At 41.8% G+C, this 13,943-nt stretch overlaps 2 protein-coding genes across 2 annotated transcripts; both read right to left on the bottom strand.

The window, feature by feature from the left end:
- Positions 1-411: 411 nt before the first annotated feature.
- On the bottom strand, positions 412-4,315 carry LOC115734887 (cleavage stimulating factor 64). The gene is made up of 7 exons (XM_030665863.2): positions 4,141-4,315; positions 3,867-3,944; positions 3,128-3,166; positions 2,428-3,054; positions 2,257-2,346; positions 958-1,137; positions 412-834 (listed from the first exon to the last, which is right to left on the bottom strand). The coding sequence occupies exons 1-7, from the start codon at positions 4,231-4,233 to the stop codon at positions 709-711; spliced, it is 1,233 nt and encodes a 410-aa protein (XP_030521723.1). The 5' UTR covers positions 4,234-4,315; the 3' UTR covers positions 412-708.
- Positions 4,316-5,164: 849 nt separating this feature from the next.
- LOC115734811 (NAC domain-containing protein 92-like) lies at positions 5,165-7,010 on the bottom strand. The gene is made up of 3 exons (XM_030665748.2): positions 6,765-7,010; positions 6,109-6,371; positions 5,165-5,896 (listed from the first exon to the last, which is right to left on the bottom strand). Exons 1-3 carry the CDS (start codon positions 6,922-6,924, stop codon positions 5,357-5,359), a joined length of 963 nt encoding a protein of 320 aa, XP_030521608.1. The 5' UTR covers positions 6,925-7,010; the 3' UTR covers positions 5,165-5,356.
- Between the last annotated feature and the right edge of the window lie 6,933 nt (positions 7,011-13,943).

Genomic DNA, 13,943 nt, shown 5'->3' with positions numbered 1-13,943 from the left:
TCCGGTATCGACTTATGGAAGATTGTCGACGGGGCCAGATCATTAAAATCACGGAGAATTCTCGATGTCTAAATTCTAGAATATTATTGCACGTAAGGACCGAATAGTGGGTTCTTTTTAAGTGTGTGGTCTTGCCGAGAAAACAACTCTTGAATTTACCATGACCTCTGCATCAAGTGAAGACTAAACTAGTTCTGCATGACTCACATTCATCATGTTTTGCACACAAAGTATGTCATTAACTTGCTAACTTATGATGGGCGAAATTTGAATTCGTGCAAGGAAGTAACTTGCTACAAGTGTTAATCGACTATTTCACAAGATATTCAATGGTTTCACTTCGGTAGTCATGACTCGCAATATTGACAACCAGGGGGAGGAACGACAATGACCAACCAAAAGTTTTAAAAATTTGTCACCCAAAAATTAGGTTTAATATGTTCATTCAAAGAGAAAACAGGAGGGCACTAAGGCCGATGCTTCGGAACCTTATCCACGAAAACCTACAAAATGATGAGATAACTACTCAAAAGCATGCAATAGTCAAATGGATGCCTCCCATGTTGAGCAATATGTCCAACCATGAGGGCCTTCGCCGTTACTCGACATCATCAGTAGTAAATAAATAGCTTAATATACGCTCAAAAAGGAGATTGATGACATTGAGGACGGCGACTAGGAATTGTTGAAAGAATGAGTTAGACAATCTCATTGGCGAAGCATCTGCTGCAGCTGAAGAACTTGATTCCTTTGTTCTGGAGGCAGGAGATTAATCTGCTCTGGAGTGAGGCTCATGACCTGCTGAAGTAGGGCCTGCTCCATCTCCGGTGATAGCTGCACCACGGGAGAAAATTTTACGTCAATGTCCCAAAAAAAATTCTTTATTATAGACCTCTATAACAAGCAAAGGTAAAATAGAGCCGATATAAAAAGAAAAAAGAAAAAGAGAAGAGTTACAGCAGCAGGACGAGGTGGCTGACTTCCTGGGCCTATCTGACCAGGAACAACGGGTGGAGGGCCAGGAAGCTGTGAAAGGTTGTTGTCTGACGGGCCAGTCATCCAAGAAGATCCCCTATCCACTTGCATGGGACCGCCACCTTGATGGCTAAATTCTATACCTGGATGTGAACCTCCGCCCTGAAAGATAAAATTTGAGCACTAAGAACTTAAGATTGCATAATCACGAGAGAGATTCACAAGCAATTTCAAGGAATTGAGTAGTATTTTTTTTTTTTTTTTGGTCGAAAGGGAATTGAGTAGTTGGTCAGGAAAGATTGTGCATGCAAACAGATACAGGCCAAAGTCTGCCAAACTAATGGCCAAACTTGCAATATCAAACATCATCACGCATTGATCCGAGTCTCTGAAGTGCTTCAAACCACAACTATGAAGTCATTATTAAGTCATCCATCAGTCATTCCCTACAAATTTTGGGGGGTGAAAGTTCACTGTCCTCGTAAGGTAACATCAAATCCACACACATTGTAAGGAAATCACAAGGACCGATCTTTTCGAACCCTCTCCTGAAGGGTGTATTTGCATATGCAAACTCTTCAAATTTAGGAGGCCAATCTCCATACAAATTTGTTTCTTTTCAATAGAAAGTTTCAACATGAGTCTGGTAATGCCAACACCTGATCCAAGCTACTTTTAATGTTTCTTGGCCCCATTGGTAGAGATCTTCAGAGCTGACCAAAGACTTCAAACATTTTGGATACGACAACAAATCAGGAAATACTCTTTTTTGAGATTAATTAATCCACTTTTTGTTTGATAATTTGCAGAAACAAGCGCAATCATACAATCAGGACAAGGCACAATCAAATAAAAGCACCACATGACAGGGATCTTTAGTTACACTGGCTGAGTCAGAAATGTTTCAGGAAGAAAGTTTCTCCCATGAAACCAAATAATCCAACATCAATAGCTTTATAACAATGCTTCAGGTAACTCAATCAGGATTACTTGCTGACAAATTCAAGCACAGCCCATGATGCAAATTAATTAGGCAAAGGCACAAATGGAGATCTTTTATGGATGACTGACTTTTTATATCTCACTTCCTACCTTCAATAATTCATCCATCCCAAATCAAACTGAACTCCTATCCACTCCTCAACATCAGTAACAGGAACAATTTCATGCCAAACTTGCAATTTATCAAACTGTGTCAATCTTCACTCCATAATTAAAAAAAAAAAATGCGCATGACATAAAAAAACTCATTTGGAAAGAAACAGTCCCACAAGAGAGTACTTGATACATGGCTTGAGTTGGTGGCTGATTAAGGAGTGAAGGCTGTCCTTGGCTGAATGATCCAATGCCAGGAGGAGGCCTTGAAGCTGACTGATCAACTCATCAAGAAAGAAATTACCACCCCTATTCAGAGAAAAACACGAATAATCCAACACTGACTAAAAAGCTCACATGATATGATGGCTGTGATACATGCTGAGAACCCCCAGATGGATGAAACCCCACATTAGGGCCTATCTGAGAGGGATACTGTTGATGGAAAGAAGACATCGATGATGGTCTGGATTGTGGTTGCATTGGCGGTTGCAATGGAGGCTGAAATGGAACTTGAGAAATTCCACTTGTCTGTAAGGCTTGTTGCAACTGGGCTGTGGCAGTGGGCATTTGGGGCTGTTGAAGTGGAGGCGTCTGAGGAGCAGAATGAAGTGGGAGGGGAGCCATTGTGGGCACCTGAGAAGGCTGAGGAAGGGTCACTGGAGTAGCTTGGACATTTTGATGCATCTTAGGCTGCTGAAGTGGCTGTAGACCATGTGAAGGCAGAGGCTGAAGATTAGCTGAAGGAACACTAGCCGATGAAATTGGCACTCCATGCTGGCTTTGACTATGATTTCTCGTAGGAAATTGAGTCTGAGACACACTCCCTTGATCTGGACAACCAATTTTACCAGGATATTGATGAGCTGTCTGAGGGTTCGGTTGCTGAGGTGGCTGTGGTAGCTGCTGAGGTGGCTGCACTAGCGGCTGAGGCTGAGTCTGAGGCTGAGGCTGTTGTGATGCTGGAACTTGAATTTTTGGAAGCTGTAGACCATTGAAATTATTATAGCATCCAGAGATGTATCAATGTAAAACGAAAAGGTTAAAATGACATTACCACTTGAGGAGGCTGCACCATTCCAAGCATAATTTGCGCCTGAAGGAAGAGTAAGTTCCAGTTAAAGATGAGCCAAGAAATCACTAGTAAGCATGATATGACAGAACATATTAAAAAGATCACACAAAAAAGTGAGAGAGCAATAATATGTATGCAGGAGCCTGTACATAGAATAATGGAGAGATCATTGCACCAACATAAAACTTGAGCTTTGCTATATGCAAACCCATTATCGATTACCAAAAAAACAGACAGCTTATCAGTAATATATTCCTACATGCACAAGGAATTCCTTATTAAGTTCCGAAAGAGGATTCAACCTCCAAGATCATTGTTTGGACACGAAACCATGAATATTCCAGGTGAATCAACTAAAATTCGGAAGGAGTTAAGGAAATAATTATCCAGATTCTAGAGGATCAAACATGTCCACGGGCTGTAAATAAGTCCAGTTGCTCACGAGTTACTCGTCCTGCTTCCTCGTGCTTGAAAAGAAGTGAGCCGGCAATCACAAGGCTAAAAAGGAATGCAGGGGGCTCGAACTGCCCCGTGCATGAGCAACATCCAAGATCGCGCCCAAATTTCCACGGGCCATCATAACCAAACCAGTCCCTCGAAGTTTATTTCAAGACAAATCGCAGTAATGACCCAAAACAAAACTGACGCCATCCAAGGATCGCCCAATCCAACAAGTCTAAAGCAAACAGTTCGAAAGATAACCTAAACATTCTCGAGTTACCTGGAATAAGGTTTTAGTCAAGAGAGGATTCTGGATCAGTATCTCTCTCGCTTGTTCGTGGTTCTGCTCGATCAATGTCTGTCACAAGCATACCAATTAGAAGCGGGACAGAGAGAAAGAACAGAAAATCACAGGAAAATTTTACTCATCTTTCCGTCGAGCGCAGCTACGGTGAAAAGAGGGGCGAAAAAAAAAAAAAATCGCCGACGATGAAGAGAAGGGAAGACGAAACCAAGAAGCAGAGGAAAAAGAGGGGGTAAAGAGAAGGAAGTGCCTTCATCTGAGACATGATGTCGTAGAGCTGGTTCTTCGACATCCCTGCGAGGCTTGCCGCCGTGCCGTCCCCGACGAATTGCCTCCCCGCCATCCCAAACGGAAGAGAGCTTCGATTGTTCTTTGGTTTTTCTTCCTCTTTTGGTTTGAAGATCGGTGAACCAGTGTGTGAAATTGCCTTCTTCTTTGTTTGTGGGCCGTTAAAGTATGGATCTTTTTGGATAGACAGATCAAGGTGGCACCTTTTGGGCCGAGACCCAATTTCGCCACTCGCAATATGGCCTTTCTCGACCGGGCCAGATCTTTTTGGGCCGGGATCGAATTTTGTCACTCACTTCACGGGCTTTCTCAACCGGGCCAGATCTTTTTGGGCTATTCTATGGTTTTAGGGTTCCTGTCTGGTTCAAGAGTGACAAGACGAGCAATAGCGAGAGTCTAGAGAAGGTTCGAAGAACAGTGAAGTTAACACTTGCCAGACCTCGCAAAGAGATCAACTTTCCGACGTACTCACTTCCATTGTGATCTCTTCACTATGATTAATAAAGAAATTTCATTAGCCTAGCTCTAGAGTTGTCAAACGGGTGGATCGGATCGGGCTTGGGTCGGGTAAATTATGGTCCGACCCATACCGACCCATTTAATCCTATTTTCATGCTATACAAATCTAGTAACTTATATCCGACCCAACCTATATAATTGAATACTTCAATATTAAAATCCAGTTTAGAGAAAATTATTTCTTATGCATTTTTAAAGATATATAATATATATATTGCTAATTTTTTTTATAGTTTTCTTAGCTAACTCATTTACGGCCTATTTAAAACCCATATAGGACCCATCAAATTTCTAAGTAATCTATTTTTGACCCACTTTTAAAACTTAAGGAAGTCATTTATGACCCACTATCATGAAATATGGATCAAATATGGGTTCTAGACCCATTTTGCCTCCTCTAACCAATTCCACCCAAAAGGTAAGCAATGTCTATCTTCTAGCTGGGTGAACATTTCAGCATGATCTCGTCAGGCAAATCGCTTTGACTTCTTTCTCAAAAGTTACAATGATGTGGTGGTGGGACTAGCAGCGGGTTGCAGCTCCTCCACCACCAAAGTGCTAACGTATAGTACTGCGGGGATTTAGCCCCACTTGTTCACATAAAATTATGCAAGAGATGAGTAAGAGTTACACCATTGTAGGCGTTAACTTTTAGAATTTTAATTGCCTTCATATGGAGTAGTCCAATTGAATGGTGGCGCCGGCGGCCCTCGGTCGGTTCCAGGCTCGAAAGGTCTTGAAGAATTATTCGCGAGGCTTGGATCATGCCCAAGATGAGAAGTCCCATGGGATAGTAACGAGTAGTCAGGCATGGCGGCGGCGACTTCTCTTGCTTGGAAAGTCCTTGACTGCAATGCTTTGAGGATGAGAGAATTCCACGGCGAGTTCGAGCTTAGAAAGCTGGAAGGCCATGGCGGCGGCGGCAAGCTTGTCGGTTCTCTTGCCGATGGCCAATTCAAGTTGTTGTTAAAGTTAGTGGAGCTATTGCGAGCAAGTCCTGATGGAAGATTGCTAAATGCACCTGAACTGGGGATAATGGTGCTTGGACTGCTGTTGGTTGTCTCCATTTGATCTCCGTAATAGTTTGCAATCGTCATATCTTCAGCAATGGGAGAATCGGGAGAAGGCGGTGAGGATGCCGTCTGCAGCTTCTTCGTCGCCGAGCTCTTCTGGAAAACCCTGCAAACCACCCATCCGTCCTGCAGAATGAACCGTGAATACTATTGATGAAATCACGGTCACTTCGTCAAATTCCTTAACATCCTACGCGCCTGTTTGACCAAGTAAACCAAGAGACTAGCTACTTTTCCTCATCAAAGTATCTGATGCATCATTTGACAGCATTTGAAGAAAGAGATGGGCGACCTATAACTAATTAATGAGCACACGATGTCTCGAAGAACATCATTACCGTGGATCGACACCGGTGCTCGCTTTGCAGCCTATATTCGTGCATGACCCAATTGCTTTTCTCGCCCCTCGGGGCTCTACCGCCGTAGAACACTAGGGTTTTCTTCATTCCGACGAGAAGCCCGGCTCGGAAAATCTCCTTGTCCTTTCCGGTGGTTTTCCAATAGCCCGCTCTTGTCGCTCGGTTGGTCCGGAGTCCAGTCGGGTATTTCCTGTCTCTCAAGCTGAAGAAGTACCATTCTTTCTCTCCCATGGACGCTTTGCCTACACACATCAATCAAGACTGAGAAAGAAGGCCATGCATTTTTTTAAAAACATTGAGGAGGGAACTTCTCCTTTTGTGGGGATAATTCCTGAAACGCAGCATATACAAAAAGTTTCCAAAACAATTATAGTAGGAGCAATAAATCAAGACTGATGGGTATCTCTTTCTTTAGCAATCTCCCCTACTGCATTAAAGTTGTGGGGAGATAAGAAGGTTAACCAAAGAGAAAATCTGCAGTGATCAACTATCAACCAAGACAGATTAAGCAAACCCTAAACTCACCATTGACAAGAGAAACAGCTCAATCAACAAGCTATCCAAAAGGTTAATATACATACATGCGCGCAAATGTAAACCAGATTACATAACTCTGAAGTCATAAAGCTGTATACCAGGGAGGTCCCAAGGCTCGCACTTGTTGAGATCGACGTCAACGATGGCTTTCGAAGTGAAGCTCCTCTCGGACACCTTCGGTGTCAGATAATACGTGATGAGTTCTTCGTCTGTCGGATGGAACCTGAACCCAGGAGGAAGACTATTCTCTGCCTCCATACTTTTTCTCTTCTCGCCGAGCGAAGAAGGGAAGGAAAAAAAAAAACCAGATTCAGATCAGATTTCGCATTCCAAATGGTGTGTCCATAAATAAGTCGAGACACATTTGATATGATATGATTCTCTATAATCACGATGAAACAGCGCCGGTTCGAGCTTTCTCCGCGGCTCCTTCTAGCTCTCTCCCCTCCAAAGAAGAAGCACCAGCCACCTTCTTAAAGTCTTTCTTTATGATTCTTTTCTTTCCTGATCACACCAGCTAACTTCTTGACAATGATAGTGCAATGCGGGTTTGAACATCTTAACCACATCAGAATCTTTATTAAAATCGAATTATTGATGGCTGGTGCTTAATAAAGATTATTTGGATCATTTGGTCAACAAATTATAATCGGATTATCTGATGATTAGCTTCCCCGGCACGCATGGTGTCTGTATCTTTACACCGTTTGTGAAAAATTCACTCGTTTTTTCCACAGCAATGGATGGAATAGATTAGTACTCGACGTTCGCTGCACTGTTAAAAGAATGGCGATCGCCCGAGAGCACGAGTTTGAGTTAAGTATACTATGAAACTGTTTTTTTTTTTTTTTTTTGGTGGCTCCTCTCATGTTTTTTCTTTCAAAATCAATGTTTGTGATCTTATCCAACCACCTCCAACCATTTCCAACCCAACCCCAGAAAACCTGTGTGCGAAGCCAATTGGATTATAAGTTATTTAGGGCATGACTTTGGTTGCTGCCACAGTATGCGACGCCAGCATGCAGCCTCTTACATACGTATCAGAGTTGTTCTCCACTTGTATGGTGTGGTCACATTACGTAGATGTAACTTCTGTCGTAGTCACGTAGACAGTGAGATTTATTGCCGAATCCGGATGATCTCGATAGGTTATTAGCGGTAAATCTTAACATATGCCTTGCCGAGCAAACCCTTCAAGAAAACCGAAAGGAAAAGGAGGTAAGCATTCACCCGGAAATTATCAAAAAATTTCTAAATCTATTGTATTTATCTCAATTCAATCTTAAACCTTTCAATTTCGCCAATTTAATCCTAGATCTTTTTACAATTTGTCAATTCACCCAATCGTTTTAATTGTGTCAATTTAGTTCTAAATATTTTGATGATTTGCTAACTTAGTCCTTTCGGCCAATTTTGACTGGAAATTGCTAACATGGTGGTCTAGTCAATGCTAGCCGTCCTACTTGGCGTGATTGGCGCCGACATGGATAATTTTAAATTTTTTTTGAATTCTTTTTTTTCTTTTCCTTTTGCCTCCATTTCTTCTTTTTTTCTTCTTTTCTTTTTTTTCCGACCATTGTTCGGTGAGGTCGCCGACCGACCCTCACCGGCCATATGCGAATGTTGCCCTTGCCAACCCCGGGCAAGGGTTGGCCAGCCACCTTGCTTGCCCAAGATTGGAAAAAAAATAAGAAATAAGAAAAATAAAAGATTCAAAAAGTTTTTAAAAATTATGAAAATTATCCATGTCGAGATCGGTCATGCCACGTGGGACGGCCGATGCTAATTAGATCCCCATATCGGCGATATTCTGGCAAATCGTCCAAATGTTTATTATTAAATTGGCCAATTGTTATAAAGTTTACGACTTAATAGGCACAATTATAAATAATAATAAAATGCACAATTAAAAGGTTTAAAATTGAACTGACACATTGTCAAAAGATTTAGGACTAAATTAGCTAAATTAAAATGCTTAGGACAGAATTCTAACAAGAGCAATAAATTTAGAGCCTTTTTTTTACAATTTCCCTCTTGAAGCTTGAACATTAATTGTGAGTGGTGATGGCAACTGGTGGGGAAAATCGGAGGCGATCCGTCCGGGTCCTATGAAGTCATTGTTGGGTTTTGGACTGAGGGATGGCTTCTGAAATCTGAATCCCATTTGGAAAACCATGTAAGGTTTCAGGTGTTGAATCAATTAGGTTGTTACCCCGAAATGAAAACCCTACTCGGTCTTTTGTGTATATCAACGTACATACACGGAAGTGATTATTTGCAAATGGCGACTGGTTCGGGTCATATTTGGGACTGAATCCTTTTCGGATTGTGACGGGATCGATGGATCCTAAACACTTGAACTCTTACTGAAACATAACTTCGTGCATCGACGGTGTTGGAGGTGACGGGTACTAGAAATTAACCCAAATTCTTGATGTCGTGCTTTCCAACCAGTAGATGACATGGATAACCCGTCGCGCTAAGTTATTGCTGATGACCATTATGTCTCCATGCGTGTGTTGAAGCGCTTCATATCGCTCGATTACTGGGTTTACATGCTCTTCGTACGTGTGTGGTCCCACGCGGTACCTACCAAAGTCGGGTTCTACCCAGTTCATTCCCCGCGTGCGTCCGCCCGATTCGTCAAATTTCCACGTGTCATCCCTCCCTCTATCTATCGGTTTAAGTTTTTGAATTAGACTTTCTAGCAACTTATATCAGTGGCATAAGTTTTGACGCTGCCGCTCCACAAATAATAATAAAAAAAGAGTCCGGGGTTGTCATATAATAAAGTGCGAAAAGACTCTGGCGGGGGGGTGGTTCAAAAATGGTTACCAAACCCCAAGACTGTCCATTAAGTACCGTACTTAGCTACCAATTTCCCCGTTGGCTCGTTCAATGAAACGATCTGTTTCCTGCCCAATGCGTTTGATGCAAAGAGTCCTTCACGCCCTCTTCTTCAAAGTTCAAACGCTCTTTTTTCCAAACTTCGGTCCTAACAACAAATTGACTCGGCTCGCATTCATGAGCTCTCCTGCCATGCTTCTAGAAACGTACGTGGCCACACGCTGCTTTGTGTTTCCTTGCACCTTCGTTTCCTTTCGAGAGACAAGACATTTCAAACGGTCCACAAAAAAGACAAGTCTAAATGGTTTTGCGACCGCTAATTTCAATCCGACATGGCATTCAAATCTAGACTTGTGGTAGGAATTTGGGATCGCCTAGTCTTATTTTGTTCATTTCACGTGCGGTGGTTTGTAGAAAATCCCGTCGGGGCGTTATAATGTTCGGTAGACTCCTTCTATGAGGAGAAGTGTCAAAAAAAAGTCCTAAACATAGTTTAATGGTGTCAATTCAGTCATAAACCTTTTTATTGGTGTCAATTCAGTCCTAACCCCTTTTGCAATTATGTCAATTAAGTCAATCCAACCAATTTTTGTAGGAAATCTCTGACGTGGATGTCGATTATCCTACATGGCACAATTGACGCCGACGCGAATATTTTTTAAGATTTTTTTAATATTTTAAATATTTTAAATAATTTTTTCAACATTTTTTTGGTTTTTCGTTTTTCTTCTTCTGGCCCCCAATAAAAAAGTGAGAGAAAAGAAAAAGAAAAAATAAAATATTAAAATATCCACGTCGGCATCGGTCATGCCACGTAGTACAATCGACATTCACGTCAACTATTTTCGGTCAAAATTGACAGGATTGACTCAATTGGCATAAATGCAAAAAAATTAAGATTGAATTGACACAAATACAAAAGGTTTAGAACTGAATTGACATAAAAAAAAAAGTTTACGATTGAATTGACATCAATGCAAAAGATTTAAAATTGAATTGGCTCCAATAAGATGTTTAAGATTGAATTGACACCGATGCAGTAGATTTAGGATTTTTTTTTATACTTTTTTAGGAATATGTGTTTTCCCTAGGGTTTGGTACGAGTCTTGGTGTCTCTTGATACGCTACTGACTTAATCAGCCGGATTAAGTCTAAATAACATGTTTTGATCGATGTGCTCCTTCAGGATTATCCACAGGGAGCTTGATGCGGTGAATCCGGTCTGTCCTCCAAGGCTTTTCTCACCTAGTATAGCTCCGAAACATCATTTGCTCTCCTCAAAAGCATCAAACAATTCGCAGGTGCTTTTAGAATCATACGGTGAATGGGTCCAATTTGTCCGGGATCAAGGCCCACAGCTTCTTTATTGGGCCGTAATCAGCCTTCTAGCCTGAGAAACAAAAGAATGGTTTGACCGGCAAGCCCGTCTGTGAATTTCCGTAATTAGGCCTCGACATAGATGTCATATCTCCGAAATCCGATGGTCTTTTTTGGAGTGACTTCTGCTTTTTAGCCTGTTTGCTTTTGAACTTCATCTAAGATTAAAACCGGCGGAATTTTAGAGAGGGATGCACATGATATGTCCGCGTAAAGGTCATTGGCAATCATCTTAATATCCCTTTTCTTGTCTCATGTCGCACGGTAATGCTCCCTCTATTCAATGTTTAATCCAATGCATTCTTAACCCTTCCCCATCCTAAAAATCAAATCTACCGGGAGCGACACCTTATTCGAGTCTTTCTCTCGCCTCGGCTATCAATCATCACCTCATTAGATCAGCTTGGGCTTAATCCATTCTCGAACTACACATCTACCTAAAGTGGCCCTACTTTGATACTATCCGTAAAGACTCGAACCTTTTCGCGATAACCAAAAGTCATAAAAAAGATATCCGAAGTAACTACATGGGATGATTTCCATTTGGCAGTGGGTTCAACCACAGGTCACTCAAACAGGTCCTCCTCACGTTCATGTTCAATGCAGGACTTCGAGAAGCTACGGTACATAGCTTTGTGCGATGTTGATTTATCGTTGTAGTTGTTAACATGCATAGGCAAGTGCACTCTAGACTTAACAGTATTTTCAAGCCGTTTCATCGTGCATAGTAAACGTATGAAAGATCCTCCTCCTCTCGTGGACTTTTTGCGCCTACGTTAAGAGATTATTCAGTGATTTGTGAGTGTCCATTCACCAACTAACGTGGCATGTTTATTGGCTCTGAGCCAGTAACCGGCGCCTCCCTTCACCGTCGCTGCTGGCAGAGTTGCGATGGACCGCTTCTTCAAGGCTCGCGCAAATGGACAAGCTCAACATGTGGAATATGTGAACAAGTCGTGTTGCTCGCAGCCATGGCTCCAGATTTTTAGGGCTTGCCCACTTAACTCTCTTCCAAATCTAGGGTTCTTTCAAAAACTGCGCTCGCGGCCATTGGACGGTGGCTCGAGTCATGGCTTAAATTTGAAGTTCGTTTGCTTCAGATGTAGTGTTCTTTAAAAAACCATGCTTGCGGCCATGGATGGTGGCGGCTCGAGTCGTTTCGCCCTAGATTTGAAGTTCGTCCCCGTACTGTTGCGAGTTCGTCCACCTACTGCTCTGGATCTGGAGTTCGTGCGTGGATGAACAAAGGAATATAAAGCGCTCGTGCACTAGTTGAGGGCTCGCGTGTCCTTGTTGTGGCTGGCAAGGGTTGACCGGCAATTCTTGTTTGGCCTCTATGCAAAAAATAAAAATAAAAAAAATAAAGAAAATAAAAAAAATAAAATCATAAAACTTTATTCAAATTATTTACGTCAGTGCCATTCGTGTTTTGTAGAATAGCCAGCGTCTACGTCAATGATTGCGGACCAAAATTGATCGAATGGACTCAATTGATAAAAAATAAAATGATTTAAAACTCAATTGGCATAGTTAAAAGGATTGTGACTAAATTGGCACAAGTGTAACAGATTTATGATTACGAAAAAAATAGGATTATGACTTTTTGGTATTTTCCGGGGAGGTGGGGGTGGTAATTGCCTAGTGACTAAATGATGGCTTGCAAAAGTTTAGCCAAAACAACCATTTGGCGGTGGCCGCGGCCGCGAGAGATGTTGCAGATCTTTAATGACGTATATGTAACAAAACGTCGACTCCTTTATTTTTTTTAATTTTTTTTTTGTATTTTATTTTATTTCGTTTTATAAAGGTCGAGTATGCTAGCTTTAACGCTAAAACATGATGGAGTTGTCCTTTTTTATAGGCAACAATTTAAAGAGAAAAAATTACGAAGAAGGAAGGCCAAAGTGGGTCAGGTATGAGTTGGCCCAGCTCGGGTCGAGCATGAGGCACTAAAAATATATCACATAAAATGGTCTAATATGAGCTGAATGAGTAAATTTGAGTTGGATCATTTTCGGTCCGACCCAAATTTATTCATGACCATTCGTTAAGGGCGTGCATGGTAACACTTATAGAAATAAATCTCTACTCCATAAGTGCTTCTAGAGTAAAAATCTCTTTGATAATGTAATTTTTGTAGTAGAAATCCGTTTGATTATGTTACATTATATTTCTACTTCTGAAGCAAATTTCTACTTGTAAATTTATTTTTGAGCCAATTTCATAAGTTAAAAAAATTACTTCTCTTTCAAAATGAGAAATCTCTCAATATCAATATTTCTCTCACTTCGGTCTCTTTTCCTTTTCATCTCTCCCACCCATGCCCCTATCGTCGCTACCCACTGCTGCCTCCCACCGACCCCCTCCGGCAACCGCCACTGCCGTGACCACCGTCGACTACTGCCCACCTCCGATCACCGCCACAACCACCGCCGGCCGCCACCTCCCACCACCGCATCGCTGCCATCGAGTCGCCGTTAGAGTAAAAAATAAATAATAAATTTTTTTATTTTCAAATATAGAATAATATTTTTTATTAATATAAATTATTTTTTAAAGAATTTTAAAAATATTAAAAATGAATTAGAAATTTTTTGGATAACGGAAGAAGGTCAAGAGCTGGCTATGGTGCTCCACATGGGTAGCAGATGCTAACCGTTAAGAGACCTTGAAAAGGTGCGCCCTCTCTCCACTTGCAGGACGGAGTACAAGGCTTAAGGCCCTAGTAGGGGGGTTGCACATTTATGAGGATTTCGCCACTTCCCGACACCGCATGTGGAGGAATCAATGCCCAAATTTCAGACCATACAAAACCCCGAACGGACGAGAATGCCCACGTTTGTGGGTTTCCCCACCAGTACCACAACCCCCCACGACAAAATTCTCCAAAATCCCTGAAAATACCCCCATCTTAAATCTCAATCCTTAGATGGGTCGAGCTAGATGCTCTACTAGCCCTTTTAGTTTGCGGTTGTCTATACTCACCACGCCCGCCGCGATTGTCTTCCCTTTTTAGACTCCCCGGCACAACTCCGGCCTAACAATTTCCCGCG

Source organism: Rhodamnia argentea, chromosome 7 (genome assembly GCF_020921035.1).
Source record: "Rhodamnia argentea isolate NSW1041297 chromosome 7, ASM2092103v1, whole genome shotgun sequence".
NCBI classification, from domain to species: Eukaryota; Viridiplantae; Streptophyta; class Magnoliopsida; order Myrtales; family Myrtaceae; genus Rhodamnia; species Rhodamnia argentea.
The sequence above is the reverse complement of the archived record's forward strand: the minus strand, read 5'-3'. Positions and strand labels throughout refer to the sequence as shown.